General features: G+C 40.7%; 1 protein-coding gene across 13 annotated transcripts in view; it reads left to right on the forward strand.

Annotated features, from left to right (window-relative positions):
* Positions 1 to 22,134, forward strand: part of IQSEC1 (IQ motif and Sec7 domain ArfGEF 1) — a 328,187-nt gene that overhangs the window by 208,982 nt on the left and 97,071 nt on the right. The window contains exon 1 of one of the 13 annotated variants that reach the window (XM_060239839.1): positions 3,497 to 3,863. The exons of the other annotated variants lie outside the window; for them this stretch is intronic. Coding sequence (XP_060095822.1) covers positions 3,799 to 3,863 — 65 coding nt within the window. The 5' untranslated portion in view covers positions 3,497 to 3,798. Of the gene's footprint in view, positions 1 to 3,496; positions 3,864 to 22,134 lie in introns of those variants that run through there. 13 annotated transcript variants of the gene reach the window in all.

A 22,134-nucleotide genomic window follows, 5' to 3' on the forward strand; every position in this document is an offset into this window, starting at 1 on the left:
TGCAGTTCAGCCAGACTTTTCTCAGGGAGAGGCTGACTAGAATAGAGAAAACTTAAGAGGGGAAGGGAGATGAAGGTCAATTAGCTGGTGGGGGGGGGGGGGAAGGAGAGAAGGAGGCAGGATAAAGGGAGAGGATATGGGGATGTTTAAGGAAAGGAAGGAAGAAATAGTGGTTAGAGGGGTAATAAGATACCTCCCAGCACATCCTTGCAGGTGCCCAGCTTGTGTGCCTCTAATGACATCAGACAGCCTTCAATTAGAGTGGAGGACTCTTATCTGGAGAACCAGGTTTGATTCCCCACTTTACCACATGCAGCCAGATCTCTCAGACCTGTTCTCTTAAGAACAGTTCTTTCAGCGCTCTCACAGCCTAAGATGTCTGTTGTGGGGAGAGGGAGGGAAGGAGATTGTAAGCTGCTTTGACACTGAGTGAAGGGCAGGGTAGAAATCCAGTCTCCTCCTCAACTTCATAATAATGGGCCAGGCTGTGGCTTTTAGAGCAGTCAGACTGAGTACCACGGCTGGCCTAATTCGAAAAGTAACATAGTTGCTTGACTGGCAGTACTTTTAGGTCAATAAAATGGTGTGTGATCAGAGAAGCAATATTCAGGATGCCCAGGCATCATTTTTGTAAGTGCATAACAGTAGCCCATCCTGTCCAGCATACCACTTCACACAGTAGACTACCAGTTGTCTTGAAAGTACCTGAAAGGTACTTTCCCCGATGTTATTTAACATCTATATGCGCCCCCTTCCCCAGATTGCCCGAAGGTATGGGCTGGGCTGTCATCAATATGCTGATGACACCCAGCTCTATCTACTTATGGACGGCCGGCCTGCCTGCGCCCCAGAAAATCTGGACCGGGCGTTACAAGCAGTGGCTAGGTGGCTTAGGCTGAGTGGGCTGAAGCTGAATCCGGCGAAGACAGAGGTCCTTTGCTTGGGTCGCTGCGGCCCGGGAGGGGAAATCTCCCTGCCAGTTTTTGACGGCGTGCCGTTGATAGCGGCGCACAGGGTCAAAAGTCTGGGGGTACTATTGGAGCCTTCATTGACAATGGAGGCTCAAATAGCAGCCACTGCCAAGTCCGCATTCTTTCATCTTAGGCAGGCGAGGCAGCTGGCCCCTTTCCTGGACTGCGATGACCTAGCAACAGTGATTCATGCCACGGTCACCTCGAGGTTGGACTACTGTAATGCCCTCTACATGGGGCTACCCTTGTGCCGAACCCAGAAGCTGCAGTTAGTGCAGAATGCCGCTGCCCGGCTGCTATTAGGGCTCCCAAGATGGGAGCACATTCGGTCGGGGCTTCGGGATTTGCACTGGCTGCCAATAACATTCCGAGTCCAGTACAAGGTGTTGGTCATCACCTTTAAAGCCCTATATGGCCTAGGACCTGCCTACCTTAGGGACCGTCTCTCCCCACACGTTCCCCAGAGAGTACTACGATCGGGTTCACAAAACCTGTTAGTAATCCCCGGGCCAAAGGAGGCCCGTCTGAAATCCACCAGGGATCGGGCCTTCTCGGTAACGGCGCCTTACTGGTGGAACCAGCTGCCGGAAGAGGTGAGGGCCCTGCGGGACCTAGGGCAGTTCCGCAGGGCCTGTAAGACAGTCCTCTTCCAGCAGGCCTACAACAACTAACTGACACTGAGAAAAATTTTGGATGGAACTAAAATGCATTTAATAGACCGCTGGTTTTTATCTTTTTATGTCTTATTAATTATGGTTTTAACCTTATTATGTAAATGTTTTAAGCTGAATTATGTGAGTTTATTGTGTTGTAAGCCGCCCTGAGCCACTTTGGTGGGAAGGGCGAGATATATTGTGTTCGGTGTGAAGGGCGGGGTATAAATTCCAATATAAATAAATAAATAAATAAGTCAAAATATAAATAAATAAATAAAGACCAGTAACCCAGCACAGAGCCCAAGGCAATGATTCCTCCTGGCACTACTATTCAGAGGTTTTGTAAAGTTCTGAACACATGACTCCAGGTGCGCATCTGATCAAAATGTCTTATTGTGGGCCCAGAGATAATTTAAAGAAAACATAATTCCTGTGTCATATTTAGATAGCAAAGTGTCTGTGCTGAGCTCCTGTAGCTTTCAAAATACATATCCCCAATTATGACTGGGCTATGAACTAGATGATGAATCCACAATCCTACAGTGATTATAAAACTGATAATGCAACACTGGTATACAGGGTAAGCCCTGTTGTAGCTACAAAGTCAAATATATATAAATATATATATTTCTAGATCCTAATTTTGTAAAATTGAATGTTATTTACTTCATTTACATCCTGGCTTTCTCCCCAGTGAGGACCCAAAGTGGCTTACGGCATTCCCCTCACCTTAATTTTATCCTCACAGCAACCCTGGGAGGAAGGTAAGGCTGATTGTGTGTGACTTGCCCAAGATCACCCAGCAAGCTTCCGTGTAGGGAGACGGGGCTCCTTGTTTGTTGCTGGCTGGCACACTGAGAGCTCGTGTAAGGAAATATCTTTTTAAATGGCACCAAGCTGGTGATACATCACTTCAGGGGGGTCACTTCTGTTGCCCACGTGACGTTGATGAGACACTAGGATTTGGGCAAAGTGCTAGTTTGGGTGAAATCCTAGAGCATCACATTGATGTGTGCAGCTGTCATGATGTGACTTCCAGTAGTGACTGGAAATGGCATCCTCTTGCTGCTATGGCATCATCCTCCATCACCCGCTCCACATCCACTTTTACTGGATGCCAGTTTATTTCCATGGCACAGTGAGGATTCACACCTGGAGTCTCAAATCCAACACTCCAACTACTACACTGGAATATTCTGTGTTTCTATGTAAACAGGTTTTAAATTGCTGAACCAATCTGTGTTCCAGGCATGTGGATTTTGCAGTTCATGGAGTTTTGAGGTCTTTTATCTTAAGATTTTAGTTTTAATTAACTTTTAACCCAATTATGTGAAGAAAATGCCTTCGTGAAGATAAGAGAGATTGCTTAGATTGCAAAGAAAAAATCACAGAAGGAGAAACCGTGGATCAAGAATGGAAAGGGAGGGAGAAGAAGGAAGGGGAGACCTAGTCTCTAAAGCAACTCCAAGAGATTCCAAAGCCAACGCAAACATTTGTTGCTACCAAAGCCAAGTGTGTGGCTGCCTTGGGAGGCAGCAGCTTCCAGTGTCACTAGAGCTGCTGAATAGCAATGAAGCCTGCCTTTCCCAGTCTGAATGCAACTATTAATAGCGCTGCCAGAGCCCCGGCTCTTTCCATCACGTGAAGGGAGGGTGGGAGGAAAGCGTGTGAGCGGGAGGCGGCAGCGGCGGCTGCTCTTGCATCCTCCTCCTTGTCACATTCCTGCGAGCTCCCTCCTTCTCTTTAACCTCAGACTTTACTCCCTTCCTGTGGCGGTAGTGGCCGCTGCCGCTCCACGCCCCCTCCCTCTCTCCTCTGCGCTGGAAACCAGTCGCTGCTTAATAAGATCAATGCACCCCTCCCAGCTTTGGCATTTGTATTCCCGGCTCACAGTATTGGCGCGGTACTAGCGGGATGGAAGTGTGTAAGCGTGTGAGTGGGGCGCGCGTGCGCGTGCTCAACTGAGAAGGGTGGACCTCAGCGCTCGTGCCTTTGCCCCCCCCCCCCCCGCCCGCTCGGCTATTCTTGCCGGGTGTGCAGAAAGTCCTGGGGCGCTCTTGGTGTGCCCCGGGGATTCTTCTGTCCGCCGTCACGGTGCGGGATCGAAGGGGAGCCCGGGGGAAGGATATGCTAGCAGCTTGGGGGCCCCTTCTTGTTACCTCTCTCCAGCCATGTGGTGCTTGCACTGTAACTCGGAGAGGACCCAGTCACTGCTGGAGCTGGAGCTTGACAGCTGGTAAGCCATTTCCGTGTACTGGAAGAAGCGTGGATTTTCCTAAAGCATAAAGAGTCGTTCTTAGGGGGATGGATTATTTCTAACCCCCCCCCCCCCCCTTTGTGTTTCGGTCTGAGAACAGCTTTGTTCAGTTAGGAACACTGGTTTTGTTTGTATATGTGAGAGAGACTGTGTGTGCAAGAGGAAGAAGGCAAGCAAAAGAATCAGCTGCCCATACAATACTAATCCCGTGACACAAAGGCTTCTCCCCCCCCCCAAATTTTCTGTGTCGCTGGCTTCCCCCCCCCCCCGTATAAAAAATAACTTGCAACAGAAATGTATTTTAGCAAATAGACCTCAAGCAATTACAGTGTTTCAGTACACAAACCTACCCTTAATATAAAGGCAGAAATGTAAAAGCACCTCTTTTGTGTGTGGGGGGGGGGGAATGCAGAGTGCATAATCTCCTGCCTTTTCTTTGCATCACTGGATGATCAGTGAGTTTACAAATTCACAATATAGTAAGTCCTGTTTCAAACTTTTAAATGATTTGCAAATGTGTGTTGATTACAACCAACTGTAGCTTTGTTTCCAGAAGATCTTGGTGTTCCAGGGCTCTTTTATGTTCTGCAGCACATTTACTTGGTTTTTGAAAGCAAAGCACTACATCAGTGCCATCTGTCTTTCACAGAATTGAAATTAAAAGCTTTAGTCTTTTGAAGATGGAATCAAAAGTTCTTTAACTACCTAAGCATACTGCTACTTAACTAAAAGGTAAAATATGAAGCTGCCAACAACCTTTTAAAAAGAGATATTTTTCTATCTGCAGTTTTTCACAGCCTCTTCCATTTCCTCTCACACAACATCTCATTTTCATTACTCTTTTTAAAAAACCAGAGGTAACTACTAATAGCCCTTCCATGCCTGTGATATCAAGCATATTTGTGTTGAAGAAATCCCACTGAATCTATGTAGGCTGTATAACCATATTTGTGTAAACATGGCTAAAATCAAGTTTAAATACTTTGCAATTGCTTTTGGCGTTTGTTACACAGATGGTCTAGAAAAGCCACTTAGAGTTAATTTGTCAGTAGTTGCAGTTATATGTTTTATTACAGTGGTAAGACCATTAATCAGAGTTGACTGGATTCAAATGATTGTTTGCTTCTGGTTGGAGGATAGGGAACAAATCACAGTTTGTGACAACACAACAAAGTATGGATTGCTGTGGAACCATTAAATTTTCTAGTAGCATATGAGGGTGGAGAGTGCACAAGTCTAAGTAATCTTTGTTGGTTCCTGTAAAAATAAACAGGATTTATTATTGTTTCTTGCCACTGTCTTTAGATAGGCCATGGCTCATGTTTTGCATGAAGAAGGTTTTGTGTTAAGTCACTGGCATTTCCTATTAAAAGATCTGCAGCAGCAGGTGTCAGAAAATGCCTTTTTGACTGAGAATATAAGATGTCACTCAGAGTAGGACCAATGGCCTTACTTTGTAAACAGTAGTCTCATGTGTGTTCTGAGTGGTACTGCAGCAGCATCCACAAAGGTAAGTGTCCATTATGCCTCTGAAGATAGTATGTAAACTGGACCTGAATTGTAAACCAACACCACAAAGTGATCTAAACATAACCTACATATTTTAAAGTTAATGTTATAAAATAAGTCATAAATACATACCCTTTTCTCCTCTATGCACAGAAATGGTCAATTGTTAAAGACTTGAACATAATAAAGAGTACCATATAATAAAATTAGGAATAATACATTGTACTGTTTGGTTTATACATTGAGACGTATCTGAATTCCCTGGAATCTGTTTTAATATATACAATTTGTAATTTAATCTGAAGGAGACTATTGCTTTCCCATCTGTAAAATCCACCAGACTCATACAACAAGAATCATACTTCAAAAATGAACAGATCTCAGATAATTTTAAAATGTAAACTCTGCAAATGAATTCAACTGAAGGTTGCTAAAACTATATAGTGTAGCTGAACTATAACTATATTAATTGGAGCTGCAATTAATCGGAATGATTGGATCAGTGTGGAATTGGGTTTGATGTTTTGTTTTTAAGATGCAACGTGACTGGTGTCTTGATAAAACGTATTGAAGTTTGGACAAGAAAGGTATAAAAATCTGTGACTGGTGGCCTTCATGAATAAATAGGTCCTTCCGTTTCTGCCACTGGTGCTCCTGTGTGTGTGTGTGTGTGTGTGTTACTCCCCCAGTCTTACTCCATCCTATATACCTTTGGACCAGAAAGGTGTAGAAATGCCTACTAGGAAACTCAAGTGTTGATTTTTGCAAACTGATAGACTTTATGTAGAGAAATAATGATTTTTACATAATTGACTAGAAGTCTGATCCTGTTGCCCATTTCAGCTGTGCTGTGGTACAAGGAGATGTGCTAAAGATCTTAACTTATTTAGCGAGACAGAACCATGAAGTTGTGCCTTCTTGTCACTTTGTATTATTCTAAATTCCCCTAAAATCATCATCATAATTCATTACAGGTATAAAGAGACCAGATTAATCTAGTATCTCTTAGGATGCAGTACTAGATATAATCTTGACTTTCTTTTACACCAATTCCCCACTCATTTCCTAGATCACAGTTCACTATCCTATGATCCATGGGTGCCATGGTGCCTGCCATGTGTTTCAGGGAAGTGGACAAGGCCCCAAAGTAAAGGCAGGATCTGTGATTGGTGGCCTTCATGAATAAATAGGTCCTTCCCTTTCTGCCACTGGTGCTCCTGTGTGTGTGTGTGTGTTACTCCCCCAGTCTTACTCCATCCTATATACCTCTGTACAAGTTGTACAGGAGGCTTTCCAAGATAACTCACATGGCAGCTCTAACAATTTAATCTGACTCTTGGGTCAAGAGTCTCTGCATTTTCAGAGGAAACCTAGTATATAGGTTTAGTCATTTGTACTGTAAATGACATATTTTACATCATTTTTATTCAGCTGGTAGTTTGGAAGCAACAAGCAGGTTACTTCCAAACTCTGGTTGATTACAAAATGTCCATCAATCACCACCAGTTTTTGTTGCTAATTATACTGTGTTTTTAAAAGGAAGCATACTGGAGTGGGGGTAATGAGAAGATACGTGTATTCTATCAGAAAACTTTATAGTATCTTTTGTGTTACAGACTGTTTCTAGGCAAGCTCCAGACATGAAAAAGTGTGTATTCCAAGTGTAGAATACCTTGAATTCGTAAATGACTCACATCTTTTAGAGATTTTTTTTTTTGCCAGTGTGTTTCCTGGTATCCCCTTCTTGATCACAGCAAAGAGCCAGTTCTGACTTTTCTCCTCTGGGTTAGGGGATGTTTCAGAAGAGCCCAGGAGGCACCACCATTTTGAAAACAGCTGTCTTCATATATAGGGGCTCCTTGGCCTAACCACCACCACCCTGCGTGTTTTGTGATTGAGCCCAGCCTTCATAGCAGCCATTGTGTTACAGCACCAGTAGCTTCACCGGGTAAATTCCAAAAGTGGCCACAGGTTCAGCTGTTAGGAACCACAGACATAAGCAGATTCTATGTGAATACCAAATGTGTAGCATTGTCCTCAGAATCACACTTTTTATTCCCTAGCATTGCAGCTATTCTACAATAAAACTTTGCAACAACTGGCAGATTTCTTTTGGTAATAAAATAGTTCACTAATAGCTTTGAACAGCATTTGCCAAGATCCATGTCCCCATAAATATCCCCATAAATATCGTCCCCATAAATATCCACATTAGGGGAGATTCTCATTTGTTTATAAAGGATAAATCTGTGTGATCTGCTAAAAACTTTAGCTATTTTGAGACACTCAGTTTTGACATGCCTGTGTATGATGGGAGAAAATATGTATGGCAATGCAGTCCTCAATAACATGGTAGCATTTTATCTGGAAAAGGTAGTGTGTATAGTTTTCATGTGCATACATATTTGGTACATGCGATTGGAACCTCAGATGTTTGAGGGCATGTGCTTACATGCACTATACTGTATGTGCACTGGAAATACATTTGCTGTCCCATTTGCCCAAGCAGTGCGTAGCGTGTTTTTTTATGCACGGCTGGAGTGCCAAAATTGAATATCTCAAAATCGCTCTTGAGTGAGGCAATGTTTTATTTAGGTTATAAATTTACATTCTTCAGTGTTTGCCATGTGGATTCCTACTCTGTATTAATTTCTGTTGGATCCATTTACTTCATCACTTTGTACTATTTGACACTTTTCTGTTCAGTGCTATGTAACTATTACTCTATTTTCATTTAGTCCCTATGCCAAAGTCCCTGCTTTTATTTTTTACAATTCTGTGAGGTATGTTAAACTGAAAGTTGGTAATAGTACATGGTCACCTGATGATCTTCTTGGGTAAGTGTTGGTTCCCGCATTTGAATCAACATACATATGCACATGCATGAAAGGGAAAACTTAACAGCTAAGTATTTGTCTGACTTCTGGTCAGCAGGAAGTTGCTGGCATAATTATATAACTAAGGTTTTATAGAGTTGATAGGGTAATCCTCTGATATCTATCACATCACAAGATGTATTTTAAAGAGTATTTATGATATCAGGTAAACTTTTAAGATCTTTCATTTCTGCATAGATCAAGAATGATAAAATCAGTATCATCACCATTTTTCTAGAGTATTTAATAGCAGGTACAGATGTTGCAGCCTTCATAGTGAAATACATAATTCTAAAGAGATTTGCAAGTTCTGGTGCTTGGCAGTTGTTGGCATTCACATGAAAAGAGCAGCAGCTACTAAAATGCACTGTCAATTATGCAAGTTATAGAGACTAGCACAGGGGTCAAACATGTGGCCCACATGATGCATCCAGCCCACGTAAGGCTCAGATCCATCCCCCCAAGTTACTTCCTTTTCCTGCTTCATTTTCCAGGACTGCTGGTTTAAGCCCACTGTAGCTTGCTTTTCCCCCAGCTCTCTCAGTGGCTTTTCACATCCTGTTTCCTGTCTCTTTCCTCCCCCCACCTCCCTCTGTCTCTAACACACACAGCTCCATGGTTGCTTTATATACAAGAGATAAGAAGACAAGCCTGCCTCCCTCCCCCCACCCCCTGAGAACTTCTGCTTCCTTATCTGGGACTGCTCCTTCTCTTTTGGTGAGGAAGGGAGGAGGGAAAGGAAAAAGAGAGATTGAAAACAAAGTTGGAGTCCTATGATGGCAGCTTCCAGACCAACAGTATTTTGTTCCAGATATAAGCTTTTGTTTGCAAGCATGCTACTTCTGCTGCTTCTAAAGGAGGGTGGCTGGGTAGATGGATGGGTTCTTCTGACAAGCACAATGTACATTGAGGACATCATTATGGCTTATTCTGAAGGGGGTTTTTTAACAATTGGATTTCTGTGTTCCTATTTGGATTTATTTTCTTTCAAAAAGACCCTGATTGGGAATTAGAACACTTGGATTGGTTCTTATATCTTGGAGAGTGGAGTGATTCCAGATATGCCAAATGATAATAGCACACATTGGTAATGAGACAAGAAAACTAGCTCTCAATTCTGTCTGGGAGGATGCATTGTCTTGAGCTTCATTAACAATTGCAATTCAGCAATCTCTCTTCCTCTTAGGCTATTGGCTAAGAGGAACAGAGAATCCCAGCCCCTGTTCTTAGAAAATTGAGAGGGTTCAACTTTTTGCATTTTTTGAATGGGTTTACATAGTACTTATGGGCTTCCTACTTAAATACCCCAGATCCCAGTTTGAGAATGGCTGCCCTAAGTCAACTGCTCCTAAGACTGAGAAGCAAGCTGTTGGAGCTAAACTGCTGTGTTTGAAAAATCCCTTAATTCTAAGTGCTATATGTTTTTATGTGTCTGGTTTTTATGTGTGTATTTCTTTATTGGCCCAGGATGTAATGCCATATGGGAGGTGTGTGTATGTCTATTACCTTTGAAATAAACCTTTGGCAAGCCACTTAGTTGCTAGCTGAGTTGGTTGAAAACACTCCCCTTTACAAAGGTTATTTGTTTGCTTTCTTCAGTCAGACCAGAATATATCTAAATACCATAACTTGACTGGTTCTGTTTCTTTCTTTTTCCACCATCAGAAACCTAGACAGCTGTTGTTGGATTTGTTTTTGGTAGCTGGTAAAGGCTCAGATAAATCTAGTGTTTTGTTTGTAAATTAAGGAGTGTTAACTAGTACAAGTTTAAAGATCAGTGCACTAAAGGATATGTGCTCTCAATTTGTTTCTGATGTGAGCTCTTTAAAAGCCAGAACTAAACTGGCTCCAATCTATACGAATTCCAGAAATTCACACCTGGCCTATAAGCAGTCAAATAAAACCACATCTAAGAAGATCTAAACCATTTAGAAATGCCACATATGTATCTGAATCTGAGCTTTGAACATCTATGGAGGCTGTCTTAAAATGTGCTTTAAAGTATAGCCTAGAGCCATAATAGCTAGGCTGTGATGATGTTGCAAGAGAACACAAGTTAATCAGGTCATACTAGGTCACTCCAAGTGCATAGTAGTACTCCAAGAGACAAAGCTGCTATAAATGGGATTCCTTTAGCATAGGTGTGTCAAACTCATTTGATATGAGGGCTAGGTCTGACATAAATGAGACCTTGTCGGGCCGGGCCATGGGTGTCATACATTGTTATCCCAAGTAGCGGAGATAAAAAGTTTAAAAAAGACACAGACAAACACAAATACATATATTATAGAATCACAGAATGATAGAGTTGGAAGGTACCTCCAGGGTTGTCTAGCCCAACCACAATGCAGGAAATTCACAGATACCTTCCCCTACACCTATGACTCCTGTTTTGTTTTGTTTTTTATTTTAAACACAAACTTGCTTAAAACATTTAACACTCTTGCAGTATTTCATTGCTGATGCCCTCATGCCAACTAGACTGGGGAATCTACATAACCAAACTTGAGTATTTGTCTATAAAACTAGAGTCTTCCTCAGAAAAATAACTACAACTCCTATGAGGCAGTGCATTAATAGAGAGGCAGCAAGGTATAGTGGTCAGCCTATTATTTGGGAGGCTTAGGTTCAAAATACCGAGTATATAAAAGGAAATGCTGGGTAAACTTGGTCTGGACAGACACTCTCAACCTAACCCGCCTCTGTGGCTTGCTTCACAGAGAGAGAGAGATGCTCAGTAGCGAGTATATAAAAGGAAATGCTGGATAAACTTGGTCTGGACAGACACTCTCAACCTAACCCGCCTCTGTGGCTTGCTTCACACAGAGAGAGAGATGCTCAGTAGTAAGGCTAGGGGGAGGGGGAGGCACTCAGAACTGCAGCATAACAAGCCCAAGAAAGACACAGAGAGGAACAAGACACAGAAAAGCCCACACCTTGAAAGAAACATTTTTAGGTTCCAGTGGACTCAAAACTTAGGTGCCAGTGGAGTGGACTCAAAACACACACAGAGATGCCTGGGAAGGGAAGACGCAGGTGGGGTGGGGAGGAGAGGAGAGGGAAGTAGGAAGCAGAGCCGGCTCATATCTGCAAGTAAATGTCTTCTTTCGTGTCGGTGGACTCAAAATTTAGCCTCTCTCTCTCACTCGCTCACACACACAGACACCCAGGAGGGAAAGAGGCAGGTGGGGGGAGATGGGAGGAGGAAGCAGAGCTTGCTCATATCCGCAAGTAAACGTCTGCTTTAGTGCTGGTGGACTCAAAGCTTAGCTTCACACAAACCGAGATGCGTGGGGCAGGGAAGAGGCAGGTGGAGGGGTGGGGAGAGGAAGCAGAGCGAAAAGTTGTTCTCACCACTGCCCAGAGAGTAAGGCAAAACCATGTCTGGGCAGTTGCTTTCTGGGCCTTGGGCCCCTCCAATCCTCACTGCCAAATTGGCAGTGAGGATTGGAGGCTCTGCACCCTGTTCCCTCACTCTGGGGGAAATCGGGGGGGGGGTGTTCTCTCCGTGGGCTGGGTTGAGGTCCTTTGTGGGCCAGTTTTGGCCCATGGGCCAGACATTTGACACCTCTGCTTTAGCATATAATGATTCACTTAGTAGTGCTCTCTGTGTTGAGAAAAAACAACTTTGGTGCCTTATGGATGCTACTGCTCATTTTGTTCCTGGTCATCTCTGCTGCTCAAGATCATATATATCAATTCAGTATTGTACAGAAGAGCACTGGGTCTTGTTCAATGTATATGTGTGAGCAATTATTAGTATTGTATTGTGGCTGAGCTCTCCCTTAAGCATATTGGTTAAACCATGTGTCTTCCTACTGGCAAGCACCTTTACCTACTGTGGTGATAAAAGGCCCAGATTATTATATGCATATTGAATAGGATCGTGAAACTGTGTGATATCAGTTTTAGATGATGGTATTTCCAGTTCTGGCAATAGTGCTTGCTAGAAGAGCACATTTCATTTTAGATAATTATCAAGAGTTTTGTCCCACCAAAATGAAAACCCTGTCTTCCCCCCTCCCCTAATAATCTGCGATAAAATGGTATCTTCAGACAAGCAAGGAGCAAAAAATAGAAAACATGGCTATATAGTGAACTCCTTATAATTGAAATATATAACGTAATTTATGTTAAAGCTGTTCTGTTTCAATATTTGCCATTTAAGCTTGCTACAAAGAACTGAAATCAATGTTTTCCCAGACCTGACAAATTAAATTTAGCATTCAGCCATGAACAAAATGAATCCAAAGTGATTTTGTTAGTAATGCTCATAGTATATATCATCACAAACTAACCTGGCCAGAATACTGAACCCAAGATATAGGAAAGCTAACTGATGAAGGAGCTATTTTGGTTCTTAGGTACTGCTTCCAAAGAGTTTTATAGCATAAAGGCTGTAATCTGCTCCCCACGCTGGGGAGGGGGGGGGGAAGAGTTTAGAATTTATCTAGTTCAGTCCCTGAGTGCAGTTCTTCACTACTTCTGTACCTGCCATTTTGTTTCTAAGGGGAAAATTAAATACAGTACTTGCAAGACAACATTGGGATTTAAAGTTTTGATGAAGGGACCACAGTGCCCCTCTACAGCAGGGGTGTCATACATATGGCCTGTGGGGGGCGTATCCGATCTCTGCAGGGGTCCTGTCCATCCCTCTGAACAGCTGTGTAATGATCTGATCCTCCCAAAGGGCCAGACAGGGTGACCAGGGTGACTGAATCTTCCTGTATCAAATTGAAACCTAGGTTTTCTGTCTCATTACCTGTGCTGATAACCCCACACCTAATACCCCTCTGCATATTACACCTAATCCAATCAAGACTGCTATTGCCATTCAGCATCTGAAATAATCTTTATACAGTTTATATCTCTGATACCTCATATTACATTGTATGGCATATGGCCCAGCCCAACAAATAACATTTATGTTAGATCCAGCCTCATAACAAATTCCAACACCCCTGTGTCTACAGAATCCCTTGCAAGATGCTTGCTTTCCCTCCTTCACTATCCATACACTGTAATGACAAGCATTTCTGTTACCATACATGTAGCAGACAGTGCTCTGACATTGTTGCATGGAACTTTTTTTGCTCTGGAAAAAAAATCCAGATTTTGTGTGGGATATGATGATACAGACTGCAGGTAGAAAAACAGAAGTTGCCTTTAGGGCTGCCAAGTCTCTTCTGTCAACTGGCAGATGATTGGGCGGGGGAGGGACTTACCAGGAGCAAGAGGGAGGCCCAGCCAATGTTCAGCAATGTGTCTACATAATTTCTAATGTGACCCAGAAGTAATATCATCATGAAGCAATGTTGGGGCAATGCTTTCGTATTTGGGCAAAAACTCTATGATAAATTTTGTTTCTACCATAGAGTTTTTGCTCATCACCATTGGCATCACTTCCGCATCATACTGGAAATAACAGACACGTCACTGCAACATTGGCTGGGCCTCAGTCTTTTTGGAGTAAGTTCCCCACTGCCAGCCAGTTGATTGACAGGGAGGCCTGGTGGCAGGGAACCCCTGCCTTCACCAGAGGATCTGGCAACCCTAGTTTCTTGTGAAATCTGTGGCTCCAAGCAATTTGTGTATTTATTTTTTGCATTCTCTTTTTTAAATTAAACTTTTAAAAACAATATACAGCGAGTGCAGTCAAGTATTCACAAAATCTTAACCCTTTAAATCCCCCTCCTCTCAAACAAAAAACCTATAATAACACATCTATACCATTATTCTAAGATCAGATTCAGACAGGCAAAGTTCAAGAGGTAGGTACAACAAGACAATAGAATCAAAATAAAAAGCTGCAAAATAAGCTCCCTACATAGAGAATACATACTGACAAATTTGAAAGAGCTCAGCTTATAGAATGTATGGAATGCCCAGGGTGAACTGACTTCCCAGAAGAGGAAGGTGAAGGGGAAAACAAACAAACAAAAATATATACAATAAAGCCAAAATGCAATAGTAAAGGAGTGAAACTGCTTTTAGAAAAATATCAGATTATGATAAAATTTGTTTTTTTGCAAATTGTCAAGATCAGAGAGAGATGTAACAATAAGAAACCGTAGCTTCAAGAAGGCTTCCTGGGATTTGGGTGTGTGTGCAGGAGAACTATAAGAGGATATTGTTTCATGGCAAATTTGACTCCTCCATTCCAGCACTTGATCATATTGGAATCGCAGTTCCATGCACTGTCCTGCCCTCTAGAAAGTGTGTACAAACTAATTTTCTTGCCCAGTAAGGGCTAAAGGCCATATTGCATACCAGGGTATGTACTAAAATCCTGACAACCTCCTAAAAATCAGTTTCAGAAGAAAGACTGTGAATAAACTGAGAGAAGACCTGTGCACAGCATACAAATATGCATTGAGCATTCCAGAAGATCCTTCCTACAGTATACAGACCCTCTATCTCTGTCATGATGATAGGCATTTCACTATCATTTGCATAAAAACCTATGAAATATTGATTAGAATAAAAATGGGTTTCCATCTGTGAATTAAAAGGCTGCTCTAGGTTGATCCTTTGCCAGTGAATTACATAATAGATACCGCTTAAAGACAGAAGTATCTAAACTTCGTTTAACTGTAAAATATTCCCTTTGGATTGTGGTTAGGTAGTGCTTTTGTTTGTAGTCTATATAGTGCCTTGTGAGATTGTGAATGTAAGGGATTTATTGTAAAGTATTTTGTTCTGTGCAGTTTTCATGTGTCTGAGCCTGCAATCCTGTGTGCAGTCTTTTATGTATTTGAGAGTAAACTTCTGTTCATTCAGTTGAACTTACTTGCATAGGATAGTGTTGTACATGTTGCATGGATTGTTTTCATAAACTTTTATTATTCTGTATGGTTTTATCCAGTATAAAGTAAACCTCTTGTTTCTGTTGCATGTGGTTGCTGGTATGTTCTCAGGTCATAGATTTATTGTTTAGACTTCCTTCAGCCTTTAAATGTTGGGGTGCTTAAGGGGGGAGGTTAGCTTGGTCAAAATTGTTCACAGTTGCTTGCATTGTACTTCATTAGCATTCATTTCAGATAGCAGAGGACAAAATATTTTCAACATGAATCAAGTGGCAGAATTCATCAACTTTATTTGATTTATAGCGTGGTATAATTACATTGTCTGGATGGTACCTCAGCACATGAAACATTAAATGACATTTAATTAAGGCTCTTAAAATCAGTCTACAGTATGCTATTTTATGTGGGAAAAGGAACATTGACAGCAAGGTTGGAAGAGAGTCACAGAGCAAGAAGCTTATGCTTAGCTTCCTACAGTGCCTAAATGCCAGCAAATTGAATGTTATATGGGCAAGGATGTCATCCAGTGTTACCTCCCACTGTAACCAGCTCAACGCAGCAGCTGGAGTCTCAAAGCAAATGGAAATACAGTTTGGTTGGTATGAGGAATGGATTATTGTGCTGTAGCAAGTGCTGTCTCAGCTATGCTTGTATTTCATCAGCTGTTCTCAACTTCAAATGAGTAAAATCATTCTCCTTAAATGTAAGGTATTTGTATGTGCACAGATGCAAAAAGCAAAAGATGGTAACTGTTTTAAAATAAAACAGAAATTAGGTGGTATCCTAAAGAATGGCAACATTTATTCTGGAATTAACTTTCCTGAGTCAGATCATACTTTTACAGATTCTGTGGGAATGAAATAATTTTTGAGATCTTCATAAGAAAGTCACAGAAGGTGTGTATGAAAGAGTAGCAGTTAGAACAGAGAAGGGGCTTATTTTGAATCTCGTTCCAAATATTTCATGTGTGGTTGGTTCCATGTATAAGGGACTGGGATTTATTTGGTTATTACACAATATTGGATGATAAAAAAGAGCAAAGATTCCAGCCTCTCATGGGGTACAGGTACAAATAAAGTGTAATGAAGTAGAGCAACATGACTTATTAAACAAGAAGTAGTCTGACACATAAGAAAAACTAACAGTATCATACGGCATAGTTAAGCGGAGCTAGTTAAAGTCTCTAAAAGGTTGATACTGTTGAACAGGGCTTTTTAAAAAATTTTATAATTTTTATTGGTTTTAACTACAAAAAGATAAAGCAGTGCAAAAGATACATAAAAGGGGGCAAGGGACATTTACGGAATGAAAAAAGCAGAAACAGAAAAAAGTACAAATATATCAATTATAATTCTACCTCCAAATAGACTACCCAGATCATTCTACCTGCAAGTATAAAGATCTCCATATATTTTACCATCCTTTCTTTCATTACAGATTTTTTTCAATAAACTAATACTTGCAATATGAATCTAAACAATTGTTCTTGAACACAAGTATATAAAGTTAAGAAAAAAAATTTCAAAACCATCTCAGCACCAATTTTGCCTTAACCCTATTATAAGCACAAATTAAAGTGTTGGTTTAACAAAATCCTTATTAAAATAAACACATAGAAATCATATTTTTATCTTTAACAAATTACAAAAAATACAACTTAATAACTTGTCTATCTCAGTCTAAACAGTTTCTCCAAAGAGGTATGTTAGAAACAAATGTACCAAATTACAAAACAATTGTGCTATCTACCTTTTCAACAATTAATCCAACTCTTACATCAATATGAGCATTTTCACCAATTAAACATACTATGAATAAATCTGCTATATATAAAAAAATGTGTTGTCTGCACTCTGTAGCATTAATCCAAATTAACTATATATATAATTAAAGTTTTAAGAACTCCCTTCCTTCTTTAGGATCTCCCATGTTCTTTTAAAATCGCATATCTATTCATTATTAATAATTGCATATTTGTTTACCGACAAAAAAGAAAAAAAATCAGAGTTCAGGAATCCTTCTTCCCAAAATTTAAACACTTTTAGATTCCTTTAACTTCCATATCCATATTACACCAGAGACAATTCACAATGCGACCCAAACATCATACTTTGCCTTTTAAAATCGCATGTCACTTCTTAGTGAAAGTTCCATATTCAGCCATCCACAAGAATGCGAAATGTTCAAAATCCTTCTTCCTGAAAGCTTTCCACATCTTAATTTGCTGGTCGGGATATACCCTCTTCTCAATGTGGCCTGCCCCATCGACAATGAGAGAAAGAATTCAATGCCATTTTTCCCTCTCCGCATGACTTCACTGAATCTTAATTTCCGGTCTTGTTTTACTGCTGCAACATAGGGATCCATTTTGGTTTTCTTTTGTTGGTTTCGGAGCATAACACTTTCCCTTTGCAATTCCACGGACATCGGCAGAATCTCTTTAGCACTCAACTGTAGATTTTCAATTTTGCTAGCTTTCAGCATAAGAATACCCATTTGCTCTCTAATAAGCTGCATTAATGAGCCAAGATCCTGTCTCAGAGAATTGATATTGATTAAAAAAATCTTTTTATAAGACATTTCGCTAGGCAGTGCCATTTTTCTCTGACAGCAAACTCAATCTCTTAATCCAAGTTGAAAAGTAGCTTCAGGGCCCTGTTAAATCCACATTCCACATTCCACAACAGCTCCAGCTGAGATTTCAAATGTTATCATTTCAAATACAGTCAGGCGGCATTGACAGATTTCCCTAAAATTATCTCATGTTCAAATCATATTGCAGCCTAATGATAGTCTCTTTTGCATATGTCCAATAATAATCTGGGTCGATTTCAGTATTTGTATTCAATCCAATTTAAATAGTTAGTGATACTTAAGATTGTTCATAGACTTTTCGAGGCCTCATTTCTCTTCCTTTGAGCTAGCCTCTCGTTATACAAAGCGACCCATTAGCCAGTGATATTGAAAAGTCACTTACTTATCAAGTAGAATTGCCACATTAGGAGTAGAAAGACGCTACATCAAAGGCGTACTGAGAAAAGTGAAAGAAAGAAAGCAGTCGGGCGTTCATCTTTTTCTGCTGGTGCACCAGCTTTCATGGCTGCGGAGCCTCGGGACATGCAGGAAGCACAGAGGCAGCCACCACTGAACCCCTGGCTCCCCGCAAAAGTCCCATGCCAAAGAAAAACTCCTCCAGGGCTTTTCTATGGGGGCACCACTTCTGTGACACCCCTCCAACCGCCAGAATCAGAGGCACCACAGGAGGGCGATCTGAGGACACCTCTGAAGGCAAGATGACAGAGCCTGGAAGTCCTCCCAAACAGGGCTTTTTTTAAATAGAAAAAGCCCAGCAGGAATTCATTTGCGTATTTGGCCACACCCCTGACACCGAGCCAGCTGGAACTGCATTCCTGCTCAAAAAAGCCCTGCTGTTGAATAATTGGAGATTTTTGAGTAGTAGCATAGGCCCCCAACATAAAACAATAATCATACTTAGTAGTAACACAGAGCTTTGGAGCATTCAGAACATTACATATACAGTATTGTTATCTTTCCAACAAGTCTGTGAGATGACCCCCACCACATTATACATAAAGCAGTTTTTTTATTACTGGACATAATGGTAACTTGTATGCAACTGTAAGACACCCCCCTCTTTTTATGGTATACTTATGGAGACAAAATAACCTAGTATTTGAATACCCAATGTATTATTCCCATATTGCAATATTGATTGAAAAGGAGTGATTTGAGTAAGCCTGCCTAGCGAATTCATGCAGAGATGGAATTCTGACCATATGTGTCTTGATTTATACCTCAGTCTTTTAGGCACTACACTACAATAGCTGTCAAATGAATTACTAGATAGAAACTCGGGCAAAATCTATTTCTAAAATAGTTCACAGGACTTTATATTGAAGTGTCATAGTAAATATTTTGTATTTCTTTCTCAGTATTCTTAGCAGTTCCAATACATTCTCAAACCTTTCATGCAAGTGAGGTCAGCATTAGTCCCTGCCTCCTATATTATGCAGAGGAGGTTGCAGAAGCTAAGGAAAAATGGCTGGCTTAGAGCTCTTCAGTGGAGATCATGGCTGAACTGAGACTTGAAATACAGGCTTCTGTGTTTCAAATCATGCTATTGAATCTATAAATGGAAAACAATCAATTGAAAAAGCAATCTTGAAAAAAAAATTACATGATTTTAAGCCCATTTAACTTCAAAGGACTTTTTAAGTTTTTTAAGTCTGTTAAGCATTACACTAGAAGCCTACTGTTCCTTTTAATAAGAATTAATGGTTTGAATCCTACAAACCATGCTTAGAAATAAACTTGCAGAATGAGACTTTCTCTGATTAAAATTTAGCCCCCCTCCCCCACTACTGCCCTTTGGTCAAGGGACCCTCATGAACAACAGGGGGGAGACTGGAGGGTCGGCTGTCGAGGGTATTGGCAAAAAGAACCCCACCTATATGCCAACAGAACTCCCGTTCTGCTGGCACAAAGCAGGGATTGGGTACAATTCATTGTTTCAGTTTTGTAAAATTGACGATATTCAGCTTGCTTTTTTGTCTGTGTAATCTTGTTAGTGCTTCTTCATAGCTGTATGACACTTAACTATGATTGGCATCTAATTCTTATATTACATTTACACAAAATATATTATTTAACTGTGTGGCCAACATGCTGTTACTGTTACATGGTATTGTTAACTTAAATGCTTGCTTTTTTCCCATAAGGGCACTCAGCAGGGCTTTTTTTGCAGCAGAAACTCCTTTGCATTTTAGGGCACACCTCCCTGATGTAACCAATTCTTCAAGGCTCTTAGTACAGGGCCTACTGTAAACTCTTGGAGGATTGGCTACATCAGAGAGGTGTGGCCTAATATTCAAAGAGTCCCTGCTACAAAAAAGCCCTGGCACTCAGTATTATTATCCCATGAATCAGCTTTAGATACAGAAGTGCAAGCCGTAGTTTGAGGTAGAAATGATAAAATGGTATGCTGTGTGTGAGACAAAAAAAAAATATTGTTAGTAGTCCTTGGCTCTGAGAAAGAATAATCCATAGGTTGACATTTAAGGGCTGTTGCTGGCTCCTCATGTGCCTTCATCCATATTAAGGGCCCTGATCTGGTACTAATGGCCAGGTGAATGAGGACTACCACACTAGCTCTGATGACTATTACTGTGGCTGTGTTTAGGTTTGTTCCACAATAAATGATGAATTTATTTACAGGATTAGGCCAAAAATCTGTCTAATCCAACACATTTTCCACCAATGGAAAGTCAGATGCTCTGGAAACTCAAAAACATGATGAGATAGCTATTCTGTATTTTAATCCCCAACATCTTTTGTTTTGTAAGTGTGCAAAAGAGAACTGTTGAGGAAGGCATTTTTGTAGAAAGAGCAAAGTTGTGGTGTAATGATTCAGCTATAAGGGTTTTCCATAGACAGAGGTTTCTGTTGTTGTTTTCCCTGTTCTGAAATCACAGCCTGTATTTTGTCTTACCAGGAATTTTGGCTATTAGATTAGATTCAAATGTTAATTATATTTTGTAATCCACTCAGTGGCTGATTGAGAATTTGTATCACACCTGTAATCCACTTTAGGTCCCAGTGTCAAAGGGAGACTATAAATGAAAATAATAATCAACAATAAGACATGTATGCCTCTGCATATGGAGGTTTCATTTAACTATAATAGATAACCAAACTGCTGGATTTACAATGAGCTAGTCTAGACCAGGGGTGTTGAATTCATTTGTTACGATGGCTGGATCTGGCATAAATGAGTCATTGTTGGGCCAGGCTATGTGTGTCATAAAAATGTAATGCCAGGTAATAGAGGCTTTGCTCTTTAGCTCCTGTGTAATTGAGCAAGCCTGGCAAAAGAAAGCTGTGATGTGCAAGGAAGCAAGAAAGAGAGAAGGAAGCAGATGACAATGAGTTGTTTGCGGACCTGATGGGAGTCTTCCGAGGGCCTGATTTGGCCTGAGGGCCACATATTTGACACTGCTGGTCTAGACCTTTTTAAAAAGTCACCTAAAGTAGTGGCTGCTTTTAATAATGAAGAATTCTAAAGTAAATTATGCCGTTCACTTCTTCGTTAAGGAAGCTGTAGAGTTGTCCTGTTAATGGCTAATTGCTAATTAATTGCTAATGGCTAATGGTCAAAATTTCTATTTCAGGTGTACCTAAAGATTGCTGAATGACATTTCCTAGGTTAGCCTAGAGTAATTCTGTATCCACAAACTGTTTTTGAAAGTTCCCTCATTTTTACTGCTGGATTGTATATGGCATTGTTTTTAAAATGTAAGTTTATGAGCTCCTCTTTGGTATAGTGAACTGGTGATTTACTTCTTTGGCCAATGTTTTTAATCCCTATTTGTATCAAAAATGCAAAATTATAATTATCCGTTAGGCACTTCTGCACCTTTAGCAATTTTTTTTTCTTTTGTTGAATGTGACAGAAGTAGCCCCTTCCTTGCAAGTGTGTTCTTAAGTGTGATATGTAGTCAGGCATTCATTCTTTCCGTCTTTGTAACTTGGAAAGATGAGTTCATTACTACTGAATTTGTAGTATATTTTACAATTAACTTTTGCCATAATTTGCTAAAACTCCTTTGCATAGAATCCTACTTTGGCATTTTGTATTGGAAGAAATTCCTCTCTTACTAGTACAGAAAATGAAAATCTAATTTTGCACAGCTATTCAGATGTGAAATGTAAAAGTTTCCATAAACCTAGCTGGTGTAATAAGACCTTCTCAGAAGCAGTCTGTTTTGTTGAGCTTTGAGCTGAAGCATTTCTAATTTAAAACAACAGTTATAAAAAAACTGTGATGCAACTTTGAAGATTCGCTTTCTTTGGCTTAGACTTAGGGTTGCCAAGTCCAATTCAAGAAATATCTGGGGACTTTGGGGGTGGAGCCAGGAGACATTGGGGGTGGAGCCAAGATCAAGGCTGTGACAAGCATAATTGAACTCCAAAGGGAGTTCTAGCCATCACATTTAAAGGGACGGCACACCTTTTCAATTCCTTCCTTCCATAGGAAATAAT

Source organism: Heteronotia binoei, chromosome 5 (assembly GCF_032191835.1).
Source record: "Heteronotia binoei isolate CCM8104 ecotype False Entrance Well chromosome 5, APGP_CSIRO_Hbin_v1, whole genome shotgun sequence".
Taxonomy (NCBI): domain Eukaryota; kingdom Metazoa; phylum Chordata; class Lepidosauria; order Squamata; family Gekkonidae; genus Heteronotia; species Heteronotia binoei.